Source organism: Notolabrus celidotus, chromosome 1 (assembly GCF_009762535.1).
Source record: "Notolabrus celidotus isolate fNotCel1 chromosome 1, fNotCel1.pri, whole genome shotgun sequence".
NCBI lineage: Eukaryota > Metazoa > Chordata > Actinopteri > Labriformes > Labridae > Notolabrus > Notolabrus celidotus.
The window spans coordinates 21,642,800-21,668,107 of NC_048272.1; the positions used below are offsets into that span (position 1 = coordinate 21,642,800).

Here is a 25,308-nt window from a genome sequence, read left to right on the forward strand (position 1 = left end):
AGACTTATTTTTGACAGTGTTCGTTTGTTTGGGAGAATCAGCAGCTAATGTCTAATGTTCCTCATCATGTGACCTGTTCTCATTGTTTCCTCCTTTCTGTCTGCAGGTCAAAGAAACGGTGCGTCATGTGCAGCCACTTTAGTTGGGAAAATAACACCCTTGATTAAAAGTGAATAATGAAGCTCTGAGAGGAGTTGTGTTGTTTTCAGGGTTTAACTGATCCCTGTGAGGGTTTCATTCAGCAGTGTTTTCCCATCATTTGAAGCGTGTGTGCCCTGAAACTGACCCCTCCTCCTCAGCAGCTCTTTTTTAGCTGTTTGCACTTGATGTAACCTAACTACAGATTTAACTTTTATTCACGTTAATAATTTACTGACGTATGCTGATAATCTGCTGTGTTGTCTCTGCCTGAGCTGACCTGAACCCTCCCAACAACCCCACTGTACGCACAATCTGCTGCGCCGCCAGAGCCAAAATGCTGCGTGTCAACAGATCTCCACCTGATCGAACCGGGCCAGATCAGATCTGCTGCGTCACAGGAAAAATACTGGAGGCTTCGCCAGACTCAGAGGCATTAAAAATAGATGAATTCAACTAAATCACACAATCACAGAGAATCATCTTTAGTTTGAGCACTGATCTGCAGCACTCAATAAAATATTGACTTGACTTTGGCGTCTGAGAAATTAAATTGAAAACAGCTGAATTTTTCACTTGACCTTACCCAAACTAGCACAGCAGGAAACATTCAGGTGTATTTATATTTCTAAAATTTGGTCCGTATTAACTTCTAAAGACTCAGAGACAATTTTACATGCTTTTATGTCATCACGCCTGAACTATTGTAACAGTCTTTTTAGCAGCCTGCACAACAAATCCCTTGATCGTCTCCAAACTGGACAGACCTCAGCTGCCAGGTTTTTTTTTTAAATATTAAACTTAAGACTTTCCTTTTTAATCTGGCTTTTAACTTGTAGTATTTTTTTTTTGGCCCTGGACTACATTATTACTATTGTTTAGCAACATTTTTATTTATTTATTATTTATTTATTTATTTTATTTATTTATTTGATTCTATCTTACTTTGTTATTTTTATTTTATGTTATCTTCATTTTTTATTTATTTTTTAGGATCTCATTTTTACAATCTCATATTGAATTCCGCGCTTCTGTATATCCTTTATTTTTAACTTATTTTATTTTTTATTTTATTCTATTTTATTTTACCTTTATTTTATTTTTTATTCTATCTTTATTTTATTTATGTTATTTTTATTTTATTCTATTTTAACCTTTTTATTTCTTTATTCCATCTTTAATTTGTTTTTATTTTATCTTTAATATTATTTTATTTTATCTTATTTTGTTTTATTCAATTCTATTTCATCTTTATTTTAATTATATCTTATTTTATGCCTTCTTCTATTAATATTTAACTTTCTTACATAATGTTTATAAGAGCTCTGTAATGCCCAAATTTCCCTCCCCAGGATAAATAAAGTATTTCTGATTCTGAATTGGTGTGAATGTGGTTTCCGGCACTTCAGGAGCCAGCCTCTAGTGGACACCGCGTTGGCTTCAATTCCTGGGACTGGAGGTTTCCTCTTTGTTTTCACATTGTCATAGAATTGTTAAAACCGTCATCTGTGGGTTTCACCTCATGCTTTTCTTTGTCTCCCCTCTCTTCGTGCTGTGAGGAACGAGTGTGAACAAGCAGATTTCTGGAAACTGTTAGGACTGCATGTGTGAAAAAGGCTGAAGAGGGTAACTGCAATGAATAAAAAGGCTTGCATGTTGTGGAGCCACTCTTTCATTTGATTAACTGATCAGCCCCTCTGCAGAAATCCTCTGCTGACTGGAGATCAAACGCTATCTCTGGTTTCCTGATTCCAGATGTGTGACTGTCGTTTTCCCTCAGTGACTCATCTCTAACCGCTCATCCATTCCTCACATAAAGACAATAAAGAGATCTCACAGTGGAGCCAGATGTGTACACGGGGGGTAGAGACCGAGGGCTTTGTCTGCAGAGCTCCTCATGTTTGGTTTTTATTTAATCTGTGTGAGGAGTCGATTTAAAAAAAAAAACAGCATTCGCAGTTTATTTATAATACTCCGTCAATTAATGAAGCATAATCAGCAGCTCGTGTTTATGTGGGTTGATCTAACACAGGAGGATTTTCTGGGCTCAGTTCTTCACCACAGGACCTCATTAACTGTAACTTTAGCAATCTGTGTTTTTTCGCAGCAGCTCCCGCGTGCATGAGGATGAGTCTGAATGAAAGCTAGACCTGCTAATCCGCGTCTCTCTATGAAATCTGGGTGTTTGAGTGTAAAACGTGCAACTTCCTCTGCTACAGAAACATGCCTGCTGCTGTGGATTCTGTGTGGAATTGGGAGATGTGCAGTGGAACGTGATCTGAATTTCAACAGGCTGCTCTGTCAGGATCCCTCATGAAGCTGGAGTCTGTAAGTCAGCGAGAACATGATGACCTGCTCCACCTGTCTTCCTGCTCCTCTCTTTCTTCTTCTCTTGACACACAAAGTGAAGAGTTCCCCTTCTTCTCCTCACAGCTGATCTCCACCTGTCTTCCCCTTCTCTTCTTCACACAGTGATCAGGAGGAAGACAAAAGGATCCAGAGTAAGGAGACACTATATCTACATTTTCTGAAATGATACGCATTTAAACGTTGAGTCCTACGTATCAGTAACAGCGTGCATGCTGTCCAGTTTGCAGACGCTAAAAGCACCAAGAGCTGAGCATCAGCATCCTCCGCTATCTCAAGGTCAAATTCACAAAGCACATTGCTTTAATAAAATTCAAACATGCCCATTAAGATTTGCAGTTTGTGCAGCTTGCTCTTGTTTTGTGTCAAATTCTGGAGATGAGCTGTCGGCATCACCTCTCTCTGCGACGTTGAGCAGTTCTGTAAACTAGAGAGGGTGTCTGCCATGTTATTATGCAAGTCCAATTCAACTTTGACCATGGGCAAAAGTGACCTGACCAAAGAGGAAAAGAGCAAAATTGTCAAGAGTCTGAGCAAGGGGGATCTACCAATGATAAAGTCAAGAAATTACAGCGTGACCACTGAACCATAAAAAGATATGTTCAAAATATTCAGGATTTGGGCACACTAGTGACCTAGTGGTCTAAGCGCCCCACATATAGAGGCTACAGTCCTCGTCGCAGAGGTCGCCGGTTTGACTCCCGGCCGGTCGACCATTCGCTGCACGTCTTCCCCCACTCTTTACTCCCCACATTTCCTGTCTCTCTTCAGCTGTCCTGTCAATAAAGTCAAAAAAGCCCCAAAATACAACTTAAAAATAAATATATATGGGAGGAAACCCAAAGCCAGTCGAACAGTATCAAGCCGAGATCTATCAAGCATCAAACGAGAGGTTGCTAAAAGACCCTTAGCTACAAGTCGGCCCATTTTTGAAGCTGTGGGGCTCGATGATGTACCCAGGTCTACTCGATGTAGGACCCTAAGGCGAGTGGCAAAGGTCCAAAAGGCAAAGACAAGACCTCTACCGAAGAAATACCAGTCAAAAGTTTGGATGCACCTTCTCATTCAATGTTTTTATTTATTTTAATGAATTGAAACACTGTAGATTAATACTGAAGACATCAAAACTATGAAATAATCTGGTTTTGCCATAATCTGGATTACAACAGTAGTCAAATAGGGCTATCCATTGTGTACTAACCCTACCTTTGAACAACACAACTGATGGTCTCAAACACATTAAGAAGGCAAGTCATTCTACAAATGAACTCTTGACAAGGCTCATGTTAATTAGAAACCATTCCAGGAGACCACTTCATGAAGCAGACTGAGAGAATACCAAGAGTGTGCAAAGTTGTCATGAAGGAAAAAGGGGGCTACTTTACAGAATCTAAAATATAAAACATATTCTGGTTTGTTTAACACTTTTTTTTTCATTAAATAATTCCATATAGGTTCTTTCACAGTTTTGATGTCTTTGGTATTAATCTACAGTGTTTCAAATAATTAAAGTAAATACAAACCCTTGAATGAGAAGGTGTTTCCAAACTTTTGGCTGGTCGTGTACATCGGGGAAAATGACTGGAATGGGCAGCGCAACCATGTTTGTTGGCCTATTTTGCCCCATATTAATGCACAAACAGCTCCAGCATACAGATTGTGGTGCATTCAACCCTTTGAGCGTTCTCTGTGAATTAGTAGATATCTTTTGTCTCATTTGCAAAGGTTTAGCAGGAGCAAAAGCGGCACAATTTCTTGCAGAAGAAGAAGGTGCAGGAGAATTTTTCTGAGTGAAGAAGTGCCCTGAGTTCAACGTTGGAAATGCAGTGACAAGGAAGATTCAATGAAGAGGTTCCAGAGTATGTGTTTAGTATGAGTAAGTGCTTCAAAATGAATTAAATTAGGCTCTCGAATATTAAACTATGACCTCGGTGTAACAAAACGAGTAGAAACGCAGAGTAAAATTTTTACTTTGACTCTGAATATGTTTAAATACAGAGTCAGGGTATAAGAGAGGGGAGAACACTTGGACAGAGATTTTCAAAGCACCTCTTAATCCAGTGGTTTTAGGCACCTGCAGCCTGCAGACATCTTCAAACCCCACAGAGAGAGTTTCAGAGGCGTGCTCCTGAGAGATTGAATTCTTTGCTCTTATTTCTGTGACTTTGTGTGCTTTCACCGTGGAATCACACTTCACTGTTGCTTGTTGTGTTTTCCACCACCGAGAGTCTAAACAGGTTGTTTGCTTTGAAAATTGACAGGATTTTCTGCGTCTGACTTCTTCACGACTCATCTGCTCCGCGCAGCTCGAGGCGTCCGCATGATTCTGCCAGAAAGAGACAAGCTTATAATCTCAGGGGAGGGGAGAGCCACTTCTAGGACACCTCTGAAACTACAAACTTAAAGCTCAAGGCCTTTCTTACTCTTCTTATAATTGGCTGTGTTAAATACTTGATTCTGATTGGTCAAAACTTCATAATAGTGGTTATGAATGCTCAACAACAAAAGCAAAGCCAGAGACAACCTGATCAAACACGTAATATCAAATTAATCTTCATAAAAAGTCCCGCAAGTTTAATCTCTGCCTGTTGACACTGTGGCAAAAACGTGAGTTACTGTTAGCATGCTTACTTGTTAAGCTAAACCACATCAACCCTGTTTTGGAGCTGGTGAGAGCATTTATTTGATTTGTTTAACAACAAATAAGCAGAATAAAATGTAGAACACCACTCCATGCATGCATGTCTGCTGGTCACACTTAAAGTCTCTAAAAGTAGTATGGGAGGTAGAGCCTTCAGTTATCAGGCCCCTCTCCTTTGGAATCATTTACCAGTCAGGGTCCTGGAGGCAGACACTCTCTCTACTTTTAAGAGTAGGCTTCAAACTTTCCTTTTTGATAAAGCTTATAGTTGGAGCTGGATCAGGCCTGGACCAGCTCTTTGTTATGCTGCTATAGGATTAGACTGACACACTGGGATGCTATCACGCCCCCTTATAACTTATTTTAACTCTTCCTACCCCATTAAAGTTACTAACCATAGACCTTTCTGTAGTCCCTGAGCTACCTTGTCTCGTAGGTTCCTCTGGATCTCTGCTGCTGTGGACGTGCCAGACTCCAGCGGCTACAACTACTACTATCTGTCTCACCACTATCATCTCTCTCTCTCTTCATCTCCCTCTATCCCTCTCTCCAACTCGGTCTCAGCAGATGTGTGTCTAACATGAGTCTGGTCCTGCTGGAGGTTTCTGCCTGTTAAAGGAAGTTGGTCCTTGCCCCTGTAACTTGCTAAATGCTGCAAAGTGCTCTGCTCATGGTGGATTAAGATGAGATCAGACTGAGTCCTGTCTGTATGATGGGACTGGATACCCTGTCTTGATGTTGGGTCTTTGTTGATAATAGGAGGTGGGTAGAGCAAACCGAAACAGTAATCAAGTAAAAGTACTGTTACTTTACAATAAGTACCTAAAAAAACACTACTCAAGTAGTGAGTAACTTGTGAGTAGTATCATATATAAAAGTGACATAACAAGGAAAATGCCAAAATGAATGCTGTTTGTCATGGTTTACTTTCAAACATTAAAGAAAGAGAAGCTGTATTGTGCACAAATTATGTACCCGCTTTCATTTTTTTTAAACAAGCTGAAACTTCAAACTGTGTCTGAGATGTAATCAGAACATGGGAGATTTAATGATCTATTCATCTATAATACTCCAAACATTACAATAAAAAATATATTTATGCCTTCCAAAGTTTCTTTTTTAACCTTTAATTTATTTTCAGTACATCTTACTTAAAAACATACAGTGGGGCAGAAAAGTATTTAGTCAGCCACTGATTTTGCAAGTTATCCCACTTAGAAAGATGAGAGAGGTCTGTAATTTAATTTTCATCAGAGGTACACTTCAACTATGAGAGACAAAATGAGGAAAAAAAATCCAGGAAATCACATTGTAGGATTTCTAAAGAATTTATTTGTAAATTATGGTGGAAAATAAGTATTTGGTCAATAACAAAAGTTCAACTCAATACTTTGTAACATAACCTTTGTTGGCAATGACAGAGGTCAAACGATTCCTGTAAGTCTTCACCAGGTTTGCACACACTGTAGCTGGTATTTTGGCCCATTCCTTCATGCAGATCTCCTCTAGAGCAATGATGTTTTGGGGCTGTCGTTGGGCAACACGGACTTTCAACTCCCTCCAAAAATTTTCTATGGGGTTGAGGTCTGGAGACTGGCTAGGCCACTTCCGGACCTTGAAATGCTTTTTACGGAGCCACTCCTTTGTTGCCCGAGTGGTGTGTTTGGGATCATTGTCATGCTGGAAGACCCAGCCACGTTCCATCTTCAATGCTCTCACTGATGGAAGGAGGTTTTGGCTTAAAATCTCACCATACATGGCCCCGTTCATTCTTCCCTTAACACTGATCAGTCGTCCTGTCCCCTTTGCAGAAAAAACACCCAAAGGATAAGGTTTCTACCCCCATGCTTCACAGTAGGTATGGTGTTCTTGGGATGCAACTCAGCATTCTTCTTCCTCCAAATACGATGAGTTGAGTTTTTAACAAAGAAGTTCTATTTTGGTTTCATCTGACCACATGATATTCTCCCAATCCTCTTTTGGATCATCCATATGCTCTCTGGCAAACTTCAGACGGGCCTGTACATGTACTGGCTTAAGCAGGGGGACATGCCTGGCGCTGCAGGATTTGAGTCCCTCTCGGCGTAATGTGTTACTGATGGTAGCCTTTGTTACTTTGGTCCCAGCTCTCTGCAGGTCATTCATCAGGTCCCTCCGTGTAGTTCTGGGATTTTTGCTCACCGTTCTCATGATCATTTTGACCCCACGGGATGAGATCTTGCTAAGGCCCCAGATCGAGGGAGATTATCAATGGTCTTGTATGTCTTCCATTTTCTTACAATTGCTCCCACAGTTGATTTATTCACACCAACCTGCTTGCCTATTGTAGATTCACTCTTCCCAGCCTGGTGCAGGTCTACAATTTTCTTCCTGGTGTCCTTCGACAGCTCTTTGGTCTTGGCCATGGTTGAGTTTGGAGTCTGACTGTTTGAGGCTGTGGACAGGTGTCTTTTATACAGATAACGAGTTCAAACAGGTACCATTAATACAGGTAACGAGTGGAGGACAGAAGAGCTTCTTAAAGAAGAAGTTACAGGTCTGTGAGAGCCAGAACTCTTGCTTGTTTGTGGGTGACCAAATACTTATTTTCCACCATAATTTACAAATAAATTCTTTAAAAATCCTACAATGTGATTTCCTGGATTTTTTTTCTCATTTTGTCTCTCATATTTGAAGTGTACCTCTAATGAAAATTACAGACCTCTCTCATCTTTCTAAGTAGGAGAACTTGCAAAATCAGTGGCTGACTAAATACTTTTTTGCCCCACTGTAACTTGAAAGTGCTAAAACATTGAATACTAAAGTGTTTAAAAAGGCCATGAACTCAGTCCTGAAGAATCTCTCCTAGGTGACTGTTGAGCTTCAGAAGCAGCTGTTTTTATTAGCATGCTACCTTACTGCTCTTATAAGTTAGTTTAGATTACTTTCCAACATTTCTATGCTTTTAAGATTTAATGTTAACCAGTATGATGACCTTAGCTTACCTAAATGATAACTCACCATGACATGCTTTTTAAGATTTAATTGTTCTATGTTGAAGCTCAAGATTTCCACCTTTTAGAACAGAGTAAGCAGCGCATAATGTGACTGTTTCTCCTCGTCATCGAGAAATTAAGAGAGAGTCTGGATGTTGGGCACAGAGTAAACATGTTCTTCCAAAGGGGATGCGGGTATAACGCAGCCTCTCTCCCCAGCTGTAGGTGGAGGAGAGGGCGGAGCTACGTCTCCGTTCAGTGTTGAGGCTATTTATAGCTCTGGATCAGAAGGAGCTGCATTAAAGATCGGCTGAGCGTAAAAAACATATAAAATTAAAGCAAAAGGAACGTTAAAAGTAGCGACTGGACAGCCCAATGTAACAAAGTAAAAGTACAAATTTTTCAACACAAATGTACTTGAGTAGGAGTAAAAATTACTCTGCAAAACAAATACTCTCAGAAGTACAATTTTTTTTAAAAACCACTTAAGTACATGTAACGGAGTAACTGTAACTCGAAGTGTAGTGAGGAGAAGAGAGTTTACAGGGTTAAATTACCTACAGGAGGGTGAGATAAACGTAACAGATTTGATTTAAAGCTTTAAACGATGAAGTATTCAGGGTATAAAGGAAGTTTCATGTTCAAGCACAGCGTTCAAACATGTCTGTGTGTCTGTGTTGTTCAAAGCAGAATCATCTTCATGAAAAGCTGCCACACAAACACAGATTTTAAAAATACACCTGCTGTCAGAGTCATCATCTGCAGCTCTTCATCACGCGGCTTCATTCAGAGTTTGGTTTGAACAGTTTGACGGCGGTGATTGATGCTGAGAGCCACCGTCTTACTTAAAATAAAGAAATAAACAAAGCGCTCACACCGCCCGTTTGATCGATACCAGTCTAATTTTCTGGGGGGTTTTTTGTTGTGATTGTGATGGCGGGTTTTCATCTGCAGCCTGGCGCCGGCTCCGTTATGTTGCTCAGCATCCCCTCAGAGATGCAGATTAAAGCTTGAGTGAAATGATGTTCCAGTAACAGCAGAGCGGTCTGCTGTCACACACGTTTAAGAGCCGCGGCTTCAACTAGAAATTGACTTTATTGGTGCAAAATGAGGTCTGTTCCAGTCCCCGGATTTATCAGCCAACATGCAGATGCTCAGTTTACCTCATGCAGTTTTTGCTTTCACTCTCCTGCAGACGGAGTGGACCACAGCGGAGGGTTTAATGTCTACTACAAAGACGGAGGCCTGTTTCTTCTTCCTATTTACGTTATCATCTCTGTTATTCATCCAACATTTTTTAATTTTAATCTAGTGTTTCCAGAATCATCGTCCTGTGCTTCATCAGTCCCTGGTGTCAACAAACCTAGACAGACGTCACTGACACAAACCTGAGCTTCAACTTCAAGCGTAGCCCCAAAAGACCTAGACAGCTACTTTTTCTAAATTGTTTGATAACCTTTGAACCGCTAATCCTATCAACAAGCTTTAAAAACTGTCTCATTCAGCATATTCAAAATAAATTCAGGAGAGTCTGGCGCCCCCAAAAATGGTCTAGGTCTTTAAGGGTTAAAGTACCTGAATTTTATGCACCTTAACACCTAAGGGATAATCTTTTCAATCAGCTCCATGTTCGCCTCATTTACAAAGACTCATCCTTTCTATCTTAACATGTTTGTAGTCTCAGAGACAGCTCCTTGAGAGTGAAGCAAAAGCATTTAGAGCTCCCCCTACTGGCTGGCTGCAGTACAGGTCATACAACCTGCCTGGTGGAACATGGGTCAAACTTTTAAATCAAAATACACATCAAATAAATGTTTCTCAAACATAATTTCCGCATTATACTTAATTCTTATCATGATGGTTTCTGTCCAAATGGTCATTATTGTGAGAAATTTATTTTTAATCGTTTACTTGACGCTACCAAAAATGATGCAACGCCATGACTGAAGAATGAGGCTCAAGTGTGTCCTGGACTATCAGAGTCGTACGGAGCCACCCTCCAGTGACTCATCCAGCTTTTGTCAACTTTTACACACACATTTGTAAACACAAGCACTCGGTAAAGATTACAGTTCATGCACAGAGATTGCATGATGCTCTTTGTTTTATTGTGATCAGTCTCAGATCTGCTGCGGTCCAGTTCCGTGCTCTCTCATCTATCAACACCCACTGGCTGCGTTATCAGAACGCAGCACGGAACAGGACCGCCGGACAGCTGGAGTCATGTGACTGAGGTTTTCAAGCGGCAATCACTGAATCAAGGATTCTCCTCCTCCTCTCCTCATCCATGTTGTCTTTCTGGTCCTCTGTAAACCTCTGACCTGTTGACTCCAGGCCTGGCTCCGCTCATCATGACGGCTTGTTGTTGTAGTTAAGTGAAATACGATCTGGTGATAACACAGAGTGTTTTATTCTGAAAATTAACCAGATGTTTTCATTTTGTTTTGGTGCCTGACTTCCTGTCCCACTCCATCTGCTCTGTTGAGATTGATGCGTCGTGCTCCAGCATCCGGCAAGAATAGAAGTCTTGGGTATCTGATCCGGAGGACTCCGAAACTGTCAGATCAGAGACACAGCTGGAATGCAATAGAGCAGATCCAGAGGAAGTTAACACATTGACTAGAATAGAAACCTATCAGATCCAGTGCCATGACGGAAATGTTCAGCTGTTTCCGTAGACAAACATTTTAGTAGAATTAAATCATCTATTAGGGCTGTTAAGTCTATTTTTGTAGCATAATGTTAAAGCTAACAGAAAGCATGCCTCTTTATGAACTCACTGTAAACAGTGTTTCTGTCATCATCATCATTAAAACATATTTTCATCCAGCGTTACTTTAAGTGTCTCTAATCCTCTCTGTCATATTAACCTAACACATCACATCCTGGTGACTGCTCCTTTAGAAACTCTGACTGCGTGCCGTCATCAGATTCTTCCTTCGGTCCCTCTGGGATGAAAGAGTCCTTTCACTCTGTTTAAAAATGCATGAAGTAATGTGGCACCATAGCATGCTACGGTATGTGGTGGCATCCAGGTCACGTATATGAATGAACCCCCGCTACACACACACACACACACACACACACACACACACACACACACACACACACACACACACACACACACACACGTTGATGAATGTTCATGTTTACAGCTTACTAATTTGTCATCTCAAAGAAAAAGGGATGCATCTTGGGACTTCATCATGAAGCTGGAGTTTAAGTGGACATTCTGGGAACTGCAGCTTTATGCACTTCTGCATTGGCTTCATTTTTTTTAGACTGGAGGTTGAATGATTGGATAGACACCTCAAACTCGTGTCCAACACTTCATCTAGTTCTCCTTAAACCTCCATGAAAGGATCCAGGACTAAAAACTGTCCAAGAAAAGTTTCTACTGGAGATAAAAGATTAAGAAAGGAGGAAGGATTCAATCCAACAGTGAAGAAAAGACACAAACATTTTCTTCATTGAGAGGACTAAAAAAAGAGAAGGAAGTCTGCCACGTTTTCCAGACCTTCTTCTTTTTGTTGTGGGTGTGGGAACGAGCCGCTCAGCTGACAAAAGAACATTCGATTTAACAGAAGAGTTTCATTTAGAGGCTATCACAGAGAGTGCAGATTGAAAACAGTTTTCCAATCTTCAGTCTCCTCCGACTGCCGTCTAAAGGATATAAACCTGCCTTTAATACAGACACTCGGATCCTCTGCTGCAGAACGATGCAACCGCTGAGCTTCATAAAGCCTCAGGCCAATAAATCACACACACCACACACACACACACACACACACACCACAAAAACACACACTGCACAAACACACACACCCACACACACACACACACCCACACAACACACACACACACAAACACACACACCACACCCACACCCACACACACACACCACACAAGACAGATACGTCAGCGCTCTCTTAAGCCTTGTGCCAGACGAATGGCTGGTCCGGGGTGCACCCTGCCTTTTTGTCATCGTCAGCTGGGGTTTGCTTAATTTAAGGGCCTGATGCAGCATGAACTAAAGCAATGCATTCACGGACTGAGCAAAGAGGCAAACCTCCATCTTTGTGCAAGTGAAGCAAACATGAGAGGATGGATTTGTTCCTGAGTTTGGAGAGAAGGTTTCAGAGGAAGTGTGGAGGATGGATAACAGGTTTCTGTTTCTTTCTGTGCGAAGAGTGAACAAGTGACAAACTCACTCAAAGACAGAGAAAAGAAAGAGAGAAAAACATGAAAAGCGTTGCATGTCTTGGCGTCTTCACCCTGGCGCTGATTGCTCAGAGGAGCATTCTGCTTCAGCTGGCAGAGCCATGAGAGACCTGAGGCTGTGTGTATGTGTTGCTCTGCAAGTGTGTGTTTATTACGAGCGAATGAGACTCGGGTCACGCAGCTCAAGCAGGAGCTCAGATTGGTGGCTGACTTCTCACACCACGGAGCTCTGAGAGATCTGACACGCCAGCAGGCCGAGGAACCTCTGAACCCCCGAACATGAATACTGAGAGTGTGAGGAGTGCTTTACAGCTCAGATTAACACCCACTTATAATCAGATGTTTCAGCACAGGATTTAAGATTCAAAGTCTGAGTCTGACTTTTGCTGTCCAACAAGATGAAACAAAAAGGATCTCAGATATCTTCATCTGGCTTCAAACCTCCGGCTGAGTGGAAATATGGATGAGATGTCAGCTCTGAGCCCGACAGCCTGATGTTTTTTTGATGTGTTTACTGACAGAATAACATGACTGACATTAGAAAGTGGACACTTTTGGCCTCTGATCATGTCTGTAGCTTTTTGTCTTTGCAATATTAGTTTTTTTTATTTGTCGCAGGAGGCATCAAATCATAGTTGAATAGATCGTGCTGTATATCGAATCGTATTTAAGCTTACTTCTACGTCAAACCTACGCAGCAGTGGCAGATGCGGATGTGAGCTCTACATACTTGTGTGTGATGTGTCTGTGTCGCACAGCAATACTCCGCCAAAACTAGGGATGTCATCAATTAATTGAGTATCGATTAATTGATTAAGAACTTACTCAAACACATTTTTTGGGGATTTTATATCACGTGGAACAAACATCATGTGGTCTTATACTTCGTGCAGCTATCAGGGAGGTGTTTTATGTTTAAAGCATGTTTCGATGTGAATCAGCTGACTAAAGGTAAGACACTCAGCTGGGGGCTGCAGCTGAGTGCCAGGTTTCCACGAGCACTTCTTTTCTCCGCCACCGGACTGATTATGACCCGGTTGCATTCCCGGCTGAAACCTGATCGCGTTCATGTTTATTTTTCTCAACAAGAACAAGTAGACAGAAAAACTGGACACTTTGAGTCTGAAATATGTTTCTATTCAGTTCCCTTGTTGAAGTCTGAGCCTTCACTTTTATGACTCTATGTCTGCAGAGATTATGAGCCTGCTCAACACGCTGATATGCAGCTTGTTTAACATTTTGAACACCTCAATACGATTCGTAGCTATTCAATACTGTCAGTTATATACATTGTGTCGTGAAGGAAAATTTGATTCAGAGGAAAAAACACATTTGGCTTTGTTTTTGACACGGAAAAAAAATTACATCTTTTTATTATCAATCGATAATTGATCGTTAACATTTCCAAAGATCGATCACGGAAAATACTTGAAATTTACATCCCTAGCCGAAACGCTTGAGGGCAGAGGGCTCTTTGATATTCGGGTCGCCTGTTTCTGGCCCTGCTACATTTACTTTTCCACAGCGATTCAGAGCGTGTTATGTTAATCTACAGCTGATACATTTCGCTGTTTATCATAAAGACATGATTACAGGGAAGAATAGCAGACCAATCACAGGGCTTGCAGTCCGCATCGATTTGATGCATTGATCTGAAGTTAAAGGTGTGCCAAGTAAAGTCCCAAAACACATACTTATGGGAAAAGTTTGCTCTTAATTAAATTTACTAAACAATGGAGCGTTGGTTTATCCGAGCCATTAAATCTAGAGCTTCATGTGCAGATGATATAGTCCACAGGTTTAATTTCAATCTCGACTTTTCACAACATGTCACACCTCTCTCTCTGTTTCCTGCTCTGTCTCCTCTGAGATAAAAAGCCCCAAATAAACTTATAAAATAAAAAAAGGGCCGAACTTCTTCACAAACTTTTTGTCTGAAACCGCAAAAGAACATCCTGGAACACAAAACTTCTGTTTTTTTTTAAATTAACTCACCCAGCTGTGAGTCATTCTACAAACAACTAAAAGTTAATATCATTAGTGGATCACGTTCACACAGAAACCTTCCCTTTTGTCCTCTATGAGTACAATTAGCCTCTTCTGATCACATGTTCCTGATCAGCACGAGAGAGAAACAGCACAGAGAGTCCAGAACTGTTTGTGCTTCAAATTAGCACAACAGTGAACATCTGAACATCAGCTGATGAGTCAGTCTGTGACAGTTTAAATCCATTTTTATCTGCCTGTTTCAGCTCTTAGCGCTGAATGTGTGTCGGCAGATATTTAATCTCACATGAAGAATAAAAGTGATCAAATGAAAAACATCATCTCCTGTCGTCGTCTCGCCTGAGCGCTGACAGAACACGCCAACGTTCATTAGCATTTTCCTAAAATACTGCAGTATTTTTAGGTCTGTATGTGTGTCTTTGTGCAGCTCTTTGTTACCCGGTTGCTTTTTAAATAAAGTTTACATCCGTCAGATCGTCTCATGCCAGGAGCTAGCGTGTCTCTCAACATGAAACATGCTCAGATTTTGTAAAATGTGATGATCAATGACTTTCAAAGAGTGCAGACTGATTCATCAATACACATTAAGCAGCGGGGTTCACAGCTGCAGCTGACTGACATGTGTGTGTGTTTTAGAGTGTGTGTTTGTTTGTGTATGGTCAGGTTAAATTCAGGATGATGACAGTCGGCTCTGCGTCCAATCAGACGCTGAGTTTTGGGGCTGAAATGAAAGCAGCTGCAGACTAAACATCTCATTATCACGGCCGGCGCAGAGAGCTGATACAGACACGGTTAAATATAACTGTGTGAACTCTCTGACTGCCAACATGATGCTGCTGTGTCTGATCAGGTTAGCTTACCCTCACTATCACACAGAACAATGAGTCTGTGTTTCAACTCTGCTCTGCACAGTCCAGAGCCGACACTGACTGATATATTCAACCACCAGAAACCACATCCGTGTCAAAGGGACGGTTTCAGTTTGAAGTGAGGTTGCATGAGGTACCAGTGAGTGTAACACCCACAAGAGACCCCGGTTAGCTCTGCCTCTGTTGGGAAACCAGGTGGAGAACCGGACAGGAAGCTAAGCTAGCAACCGCTGCAGACGGGTCAACTCGACCACATTAGCTTTAACAAACCCTGACCCAAACACTGACCCAGAGTTTAGACTAAGATGGTCCCTGCCTCACTGAACGCTGCTTTCTTCAATTTTTTAGAAGTTAGATAAGTTAAAAGCTGAACGCATAATGACACAACACATGATCCACACCATATGTTAACCTCATCAAAATAATACACTGTATTAGCTTCAGAACAAGCACCAATCTCCGGTCTTTAAATATGTAGCCCATGCAGTAGTGCTAAAAACTGCAGTTCATCAAGCATCCACTAGAGGCTGGCATCAGAAACACAGGAAATGACATACACACCCATTCAAAGAAGACGATCTTTACAGCAGAAATAAACATGTTTACAGCCTGGTTAAAAACACAGTTTAGGTCTGAATAGCTCATTGCTCTATCAGCACACACTGTAACTCATTATTTTCGAAGATATTAAACTTACAAGTTTTGCCCAAATAAGGGTATAGCTGACTTGATTGACAGTTGGGCACACTGTAGCTGTTAGCAAGGAGGCTCAAAGCCCACCTCTTTACTTTACACTAGCTCGACAGAAGTTAGGTTGAGTTCAGCCTTTCCAATATGGCACCTACTGACGATTGGCTTCTGAAACAGATGGATGACGTCATAGATACTACAGACTACCATTTATTATACAGTATCTGGAGCTGAAGGAGAAGACTGAGCTGAAATAACACTGGATAATCTTCAGCATAAGGTGCCTAAAACTATCAAACTGAGATGCAAAAGTATCAAAACACATCAGGGACTCGAACACCAGATTTTGTTGTCAAATTCTCAAAGATGGGCGTGGCTTAGCAGGTATTATCTATGATTGGTTAGATTTATTGGTAATACAAATCCAAGTAAAACTAAACCACTTGACACCCAGTATCAGAACATTTTCCAAAACATAACTAAAACAATTAAAAAATGTATGTAAGTTGATTTCTAATATTTTTGGATATATATTAGTATGAACATGAGACCATACATACTGTATCATAGCAGGAAAGTTCCTCATACAACCTCACATAAAAAACTACACTGTCCCTTTAAGGCGAGAAACATTAAAACTACAATCTCAGGTTTAACTTCGGATACAAAGACGGAACTGACAGGACAAACTGTTTTTAATAAACAAGCTATGATCCTAAACATTTCTATAATTTAAGTCATTAGATTATGATCAACATTTTTCATTCAATGTCATTACATTCTGGGATTACTTCTCCTTTTGTCCTTTTCTAACCTGATTTCAACATTTTATTTAGTTTTACGTGAATTAACAATGTAAAAGAAGTTGATGATGTTTCTTTTTAAAGTCACCTTCTCCTTTGTTAACATCATTCGAACACTCAGGCTGCCTTTCAGAGGTGACTCTCCTGTTACCGGTGCAGCAACATGTGCAGTTATAGAGACCTGACCTTACAAAAACAGACAGACAGCAGACAGGATCTGCTCTGACACACTTGTCCTGCATCACACTTGTAACAGTCAATCACTGAGTGTGTGTGTGTGTGTGTTTGCCCTCATTCTCACATCAGGGTTTCCCTCCCCCACGTTTCCCCCTCTCCCTCCCTCCCTCCATCTCTGTGCAGTGAAAATATAATTACAGTTTCTTCATTAAAGTGAGTAATTTTCTTGCGTGGAGGACGCGACTACAGCTGTCCTCTGATTACTAAATGGAACAGAGCAATGATCTATGGAGCCATTAGGGGAGCGGGCTGAACTAATTTCAATCCTGGAATGGACCGATGGTTGTAAACACACACGCACGCACGCACGCACGCACGCACGCACGCACGCACGCACGCACGCACGCACGCACGCACGCACGCACGCACGCACAAAAACACACTCTGAGAAGGATCAAAAGATGAGAGAGGGAGACGGTAATAAACAGCAGGCTGTCAGCCATTTTCTGGCCCTGCATGAATCTCAGACTGAAATCCACCCTGATCATCCATCAACAGAAAATATCGACCGCATCTGTGTTTTACCAGAAATGTTGTCCGTCTGTTTTTTAGGAACTGATGTTGTTTAGTGCCTCACACTCTGTCACCTCCTGATGTGTGTGTAAGTGTGTGGGTGTGTGTGTGTTTGGGGGGTGTGTGTGTGTGTGTGTGTGTATGTGTGTGTGTGTGTGTGTGTGTGTGTGTGTGTGTGTGTGTGTGTGTGTGTGTGTGTGTATTGTGTCAGTCTTTTCCAAACAAAACAGTTTAATTTATTAACAGACAGGTCTCTACTTTCTGTCAGAAAGTCAAATTATTTTATAATCATCGTCGTATTTTCTTCACTTTACCCTACTCTGGTTTATTTAAGCACTAAGGGTCAGACCTGAGAGTGTCAGGTGAGCAGCGGAGCTCTAACAGCTGATCAATTATTCCATAATTTATTGAAGTCACGAAAAACATGTCCTAACAATCTATCTAGAAGTTAAAGATGCACTCACTACTTTCAAATCTGAAAGAGGGAAAGACTCTTACTGATACTAACTATTTGACAATCTGAATCTTCAACATCCTGAGTCTAAATCTCTGACTCTGACTCCCTAACTCTGACTCTCTCACTCTTTGACTCTCTAACTATGATACTCAAACTATTTGACTATCTGAATCTTTAACTACCTGAGTCTAACTCTCTGACTCTTTGACTCTCTAACTCCAAAGATCTGACTTGACTCCCTAACTTTGACTCTCTGACTCTTTGACTCTCTAACTCTTTGAATCTCTAACTCTGACTCTATGACTCTTTGACTTCCCGAGTCTAACTCTGACTCTTTGACCCTCTGACTCTTGACTCCTTAACTCTGACTCTTGAGTATCCAATTCTGACTCTATGACTCTTTGACTTCCTGAGTCTAACCCTCTGACTCTGACTCCCTAACTGTGACTCTCTGAATTTGACTCCCTAACTCTGACTCTTTGAATTGCACTTTCTGACTTTGACTCTCTGACTTTGACTCTCTGACTTTGACTCTGACTCTGAATCTCTGAGTTTGACTCTCTGACTTTGACTCTGACTCTAACTCTTATTCTCTGAATCTGACTCTCGAACTTTGACTCTCTAACTCTGACTCTATGACTCTTTGACTTCCTGAGTCTAACCCTCTGACTCTGACTCCCTAACTGTGACTCTCTGACTTTGACTCCCTAACTCTGACTCTTTTAATCGCACTCTCTGACTCTCTGACTCTCTGACTCTGACTCTCTAACTTTGACACTGACTCTCTGACTCTCTCACTCTTTGACTCTTTGGTTCTGATTCTCTGACTCTTATTTTCCGACTTGGGCTCTCAGACTCCCCCCCTCTGAATTCTTGTGTGACGTGTCAGTCATGTCTTACCTTCAATGGGGGATGTTTTCAGGCGGCGGCAGATGCCCTGCACGTCCGTGTATGTGTCCGTGATTTGTTGACGGCCTCTGCACTCCGCAGCTCCATCAAGTTCCTCAGGTCCTCCGTGGTCATCCCAAAGTCCCCGTCATGGTTGCCCTCTGCAACCGAGTTCCCGGGAGGGTGGTCTGCCGTGTTGTTGGCCATGTTGGTCCTCTTCACAGCAGTGTTGTACTACTTTTTGTCGTTGTCGTTGTAGTTTTGTTCCTCTCTGAGTGTTCTTTGTTAAACTGAACTAAAAGTCCGATTCGGTTGTCAGTTCACAGGAATTGTGGGTAGTGTAGCTCTCACAGGAGGCAGGTGGAGGGGATGAACACTGAGGTTAACTCCTGGCCCAGAAGTTCATGCTCCTCTGGGTTACCATGGAAGTAGGTATGTAAACATGTTCTGCCGGATCGTTGCTGCAGAGGAAACAGAAAGAAGAAACAGACTTTAAAAACTGTGACTCTGAGAGGAAGGAGTCTCACTGTACCACCATGTTGTCACCGACCATGACTCTGATTCTGCTGGAGGTTTCTTTAGATCATGTTCAAACTTGTTGCTGTATTAAAACATAAATGGATTCATTGATTGATCCAACTCAAATCTCTTCATGCAGATCAGCCCAGATTCTTTCAGATTAACAGCACAGAGACTAATTGGGCCAATTAGAGGAGAGCTCCTGATCTGACATCATTAAAGCAGCACGCTCAACCACTGAAGTCATTATGATATAAACTGATTATCGGTCTCCACTGCACCTCAGAGATTCATAACAGGTCTGTAAATACCTTCTCTCCCACAACCCTCTGCTTGGAGATCATGACTTGGATGTAGAAAAACAGCGTCAGATTATTTCTTCCTTTTCATAAATAATAGACCTTTTTCACCTTCAACAACATCATACAAGTGGGAATCACATCTTTTCATCTACTCCAATTCAGGTCTGAGAGGTGAACAAACGTGCATGTAACGCTTATTAACACTCGGAGCAGAAGGTGCAAGAGTGATGAGAAGCAGTAGGGAGAAAAAGTGAATGGATAATAATATCTCAGATTATAAATCACAGACGAAACTCTCACGACTTCATGTGACCAAAACTACATCTACCTGACCGTTGAGTGACCCCCTCTGATAAATCTATAAATGATCACTCTACCTTCTCCGGTGTGTGGTGTGTGTGTGTGTGTGTGTGTTGTGTGTGTGTGTGTGTGTTGTGGGTGTGTGTAGGTAGGATCACAGGGTAACTTATGATATGATGATATATTGCCACAATAACATGGCAAAACAACAAGGAGACATGGTCCACAGGGGGCGCCGAAATCAACACGAACAGCTTCTCATAGAAGTTTTGATGTGGACTGTGTGTGATCAAAATCAACCAAATTTAATTAAAGCAAGACAAGGGGTGAAAACACCAGAGGCTCATGGTATGATATGACAAGATACGCTATCATACATAGAATACAATAGAATACAATAGAATACCAATATAATACAATAGAATGCAACAAAATATAGGGGTGCAATGGATAAAAAAAAACCTCACGGTTCGACGCGTATCACGGTTTTGAGTCGGATCATTTTTTCAGATCAGCACAAAAAAAGAAAAAAAAAGAAGACAAGACAAATATAACTTTGTCCTCCATTTATTTTGTAAAACGCTTGTAAACTTTTGCCCATTAAATAAAAATAACATTCAACTCAAAATGTACTGCATGTGCAAAGCACCCTATCTGTGGGCCCAGTCCTGCCTCATTCACTGCATTTCATGGCATGGCAAGTGAAGGAGCAGAGGAACTTCAAAAGTTTCACCATCCACTTGTCTTTGAGCTGCAAACTTGGAACACACCATTTTAGTGCATTCTAGGGTCCTACAGCTGGCAAAGTGCCAATATGCGAACTGCTCCATAAACGAAAGTGAAAGTTCAAAATTGCAGTTGTAGCAGTGAACTCTAAGTGACCCAGTAACAGCCTGTATGCCTGTTGACATGGAGACAAGTCCCTATAAACACGCAGTGACCCGACCAAAACACAGAGTGAAGGAATAACAGTTCGGGGGCCACAATGGCGGCCAGATACGGCATGCCGGCCGCCAACTGAGGGACTCTGGTCTAGCTGGTGTGGAATTTCATAACGTGGCTCAAGCACATTCAGCATTCACTGTATTTCACAGGGAAACCAAAATGCTCCCATACATGTAACTTATAAATGTTTTTCGAGTTCCTTTGCTCCTTCACTTGCCATCATGTTAACACGCGCAACTTTTTTTTTTTTTTTCATCAACCAATCTGCGGATCACGTCCGTGCCGAACCGTGGAGAGGCATCCGTAAGGATCATGGATCAACAATGATCTATTGCACCACTAATAGAATATGATAATACATTACAGCACAACAAGACACGATACAACATGAAAGGATACGAGACTAAACCAGATGATACTTCACGATATATTACAGTACGATCCAACATGACATGATACCATAAAAATTACACAATATGATACGATGTAACACGATATGACACGATACGACACGATCCGATCCGATACAACATGACCCCATATGATACGATGTAACACGATATGACACGAATACAACATGACCCCATATGATACGATGTAACACGATATGACACGAGTACAACATGACCCATATGATACGATGTAACACGATATAACACGATATAACACGATACGATCCAATACAACATGACTGGATATGATACGATGTAACACGATATGAAACGATCTGATCGGATATACTACAACATGACATGACACCAACAATACGATACGATACAACACGACACGATAAGACATGACATGTTGTGTCATATCATATCATGTAATGTTGTATCGTATTGTATCGTTCTGTATAGGGATGGACATTTCAAGCCAAATACTATTCGATAATCATTGGCATCTAATCGCCGATTATTAGAATAATCTGCGAATAGATGCCAATGATTATATGATACGACATGACAACACGATACAATACAACTTACATGATATGATACGACACAACATGTCATGAAATGACACAAAAAGATACGATTGATGTGAAACATTTTGATACAATAAGATACCATACGATACAATACAATACTATAGGACAAAACCTGATATGATACAGTACGATACAATACTAAATCACACAACACAACGATACAATAGGATACTTCCAATAGAATACCATAAGATATGATGCAATACAAGGTGCGATACGTTGTCAATAAGATCGACAGCATCACAACACAGTGATTGTGTCATAACTGATGAATTGCAACACGACCACAAAATGAAACATTGCGATCTCTGATCAACTGAAGAATACAAAACGCCCCTATAGGTAAAGTGCAGTATTAACGCCTATAGGGCCACCACCACGAGTCATGAATCAGTGACAGGAAGTAAACTGGCACCTCACCAGCAACTGGTCTACTCCCACACTGGTCCACACAGGGGACTTGAAACAGCAACCCTCAAGTTCTCACGCCAAGTCCCTGCAGACCGAGCTCCTGCTGTCTCAAGTCAGTGAGTCACGTTGGAAGAGAAATCTAGAAAGCTTTAAATTAAAACATCCATATTAGTCTCCAGGGATGCCATAATTGTGTTGCATGAGTCAGGACCATGATACATTACCATATTGATATGTTTTATCTCAGCCTTATAACTGCTGCTGGTCCCTGAGGGGGATTTAGTGTGAAGGATCCTGGTAAGATCCAGGAAAGAACACTCTGCAGCTCTAAGAGCCAATCAACAACAAGCAAGGACAATGCAACAGTATGTGAGAGAACTCCACTGGGTCAGTGTGTGTGTGAGAGTGTGTAAGTGTGTGTGTGTGTGAGTGTGTGAGTGTGTGCGTGTAAGTGTGAATTGTGTGGCCTAAGTGTGGCATTCCAGCCCATCAACACTGATTATGTAAGTGCACATCAAAGGCCGTCCTCCATTTTTCAATGTTAAGTGTTCTGTCATGGATTCACACACACACACGCAGGCACGCACGCACGCACGCACACGCACACGCACACACCACACACACACACACACACACACACACACACCAACCACACACACACCACACAGAGAGAGAGAGCCTGTAGGAGCTCTTCTCCCTCAGTGCGGTTCACGGTCTCTGAGGTCACTGGTTCTCAAACCGGGAGGTGGGTCTCTGTCATGGTGAATGCTCATCACAGCCTCTTACAGACATGATGGGATGTTCATTGCCGTTAGAGGTATATCTGATCCACAGAGGGAGCCATCTTTAACCATCACTATTGATCTAATTTATGTTTTTGAGGCTGTAATATCCAAATTTGGCTTAAAGCGGCATCCTGTGGTTTTGAAAATTTGAGCCAATGTGGAAGTGTAAAAAACTGCAGTTCCTCAAGTGTCCCACTAGAGGCTGGTACCAAAGGTGAGGGATTCCCACTAGATCCCTGTTACAGAGATCACTTTTGCAGCAAATTTAAACATACAGCTGTTTGATGATCGCTTCTCTGTGTACTGTTTCTTTAACTCACAGTGACGTGCTGAGACTACTTCGTGTTTTATATAGTCTATGATTTTGAGGTTGAAGTTGGGTCTCTCCTCTTTCTTTTCTTTATCTTATTTTTTAACCAGTCTTGGATTAACTATCACTACCATCTCCCTCTATCCCTCTCTTCAACTCCAACAGGTCTCAGCAGACATCTGTCTAACATGAAATCTGGTTCTGCTGGAGGTTTCTGCCTGTTAAGGAAGTTTGTCCTTGCTGCTTGACCTTTCTGGAGTCCCTGAGCTCCCTTGTCTCATAGGTTCCTCTGGATCTCTGCTGCTGTGGACGTGCCAGACTCCAGCTGCTACAACTACTACTATCCGTCTCTTCCACTATCATCTCTCTCTCTCTTCATCTCCCTCTATCCCTCTCTCCAACAACGGTCTCAGTAGATGTGTGGCTAACAATGAGTCTGGTCCTGCTGGAGGTGTCTGCCTGTTGAAGGAAGTTTGTCCTTGCCACTGTAACTTGCTAAATGCTGCAAAGTGCTCTGCTCATGGTGATTAAGATGAGATCAGACTGAGTCCTGTCTGTAAGATGGGACTGGATCTTATCAGTCTTGATGTTGGTCTTTGGTAATAATACACATAGAGTACGGTCTAGACCTCGGAAAAGAGTCTTGGGGTAACATTTGCGTATGATTGGAAGAGCTCCAATCATACACCCAAAAAGTCACCTAGTGTCCTGTTTTACAATTATTCATTAAACGTTCAGCAAATTTTCATATAAAATGTTGATGACAATGAAGATTATCAGTTTCTTAGGCTGAATGCACAGCAGCAGTTTAAAGAAAGGATTAAGACTTCTTTTGTCCTGTTTGATTTCAGATTTTTCAACAGTTGCGTTTGTTGATGGATTACCTGGATTAACATCTGACACTTAAAGACGGTAAATTGTTGAAAAATACTTGGGAGCAGCTGTTTTTGTCAGCCTCTACACCTCAGTTTTTTCCTCTTTCTAAACTGACGTTTTAACTCTTGAATATCTTCCTGATATCAGGTTTCCATGAGTGCTCGCTCAGTTGTGTGGTGTGTGTTGTGTGTGTGTGTGTGTGTGTGTGTGTGTGTGGGTGTGTGTGTGTGTGTGTGTGTTGTAATCCTGAATAGACGGGACAAATGTCCTCGCTCTGTGCTCAGTAATTATCCTTTGCTCATTGACCAGAAGTCGCGTCATTATAACAACGAGACAGCAGAGAAATAAATGAAATAAAGCGCTGCAGACCTTGGCACATAAGTGTTTGTTGTTCATTATTACACAAACGCTTGGTGATGTCACGGTGATGGAACGTGTTAATTACAGATTATGAGATTACTTAATTATACGGGGCGCTAACAAGAGGAAGCACACAAGTATTCATTAGAGCAGATCAAATAGGTACATGGAATCTCCATGAGTGATTCACATTAAAGCAGCAGACCCTCCTCCCACCATTAATGGATTAATGAGTAGTGAAGAGTTATCCGAAATACTGATGAGTTTCCAGCGATCTGCTTTTAATCTCGTTGGCGGTAAATGACTTTTCCGGACTCCTCCTCAGACCTGATTGTTTCCTTTATCTGGATTCATTTTGTTTCCTCTCTTTACTTTGGATTACAGAGACAAAACATCGTCCAGACAGAGAGCGGATACAACGAACACACTACTAATGAGATAAAGAGCTGAACGATCAGGTACTTTAAAACCAAACACCGTCTTATTAGGACTGCAACCAGGGTTAAACAGATTGATAACGCCACCATCCAACGCTAACCATCCAACGCTAACCATCCAACGCCAAGTGCAAAAAGTAATCAACCACAGAGGCCCAGAGCCAACAAACAAACCCAAAACTCTCTGTGCCAAAACAACTCAACATTCATAGACTGTATAATAAATGGACGTAGTATCTGTGATGCCACCCATCTATTACTGAAGCACT

At 41.5% G+C, this 25,308-nt stretch overlaps 1 protein-coding gene across 1 annotated transcript in view; it reads right to left on the minus strand.

Annotated features, from left to right (window-relative positions):
- Positions 1–25,308, minus strand: part of LOC117822908 (plasma membrane calcium-transporting ATPase 1-like) — a 154,145-nt gene that overhangs the window by 65,595 nt on the left and 63,242 nt on the right. The window contains 2 exon segments of the mRNA XM_034697862.1: positions 18,819–18,890; positions 18,893–19,267. Of these exon segments, the coding sequence (XP_034553753.1) occupies positions 18,819–18,890; positions 18,893–19,013 (193 nt within the window). The 5' untranslated portion in view covers positions 19,014–19,267.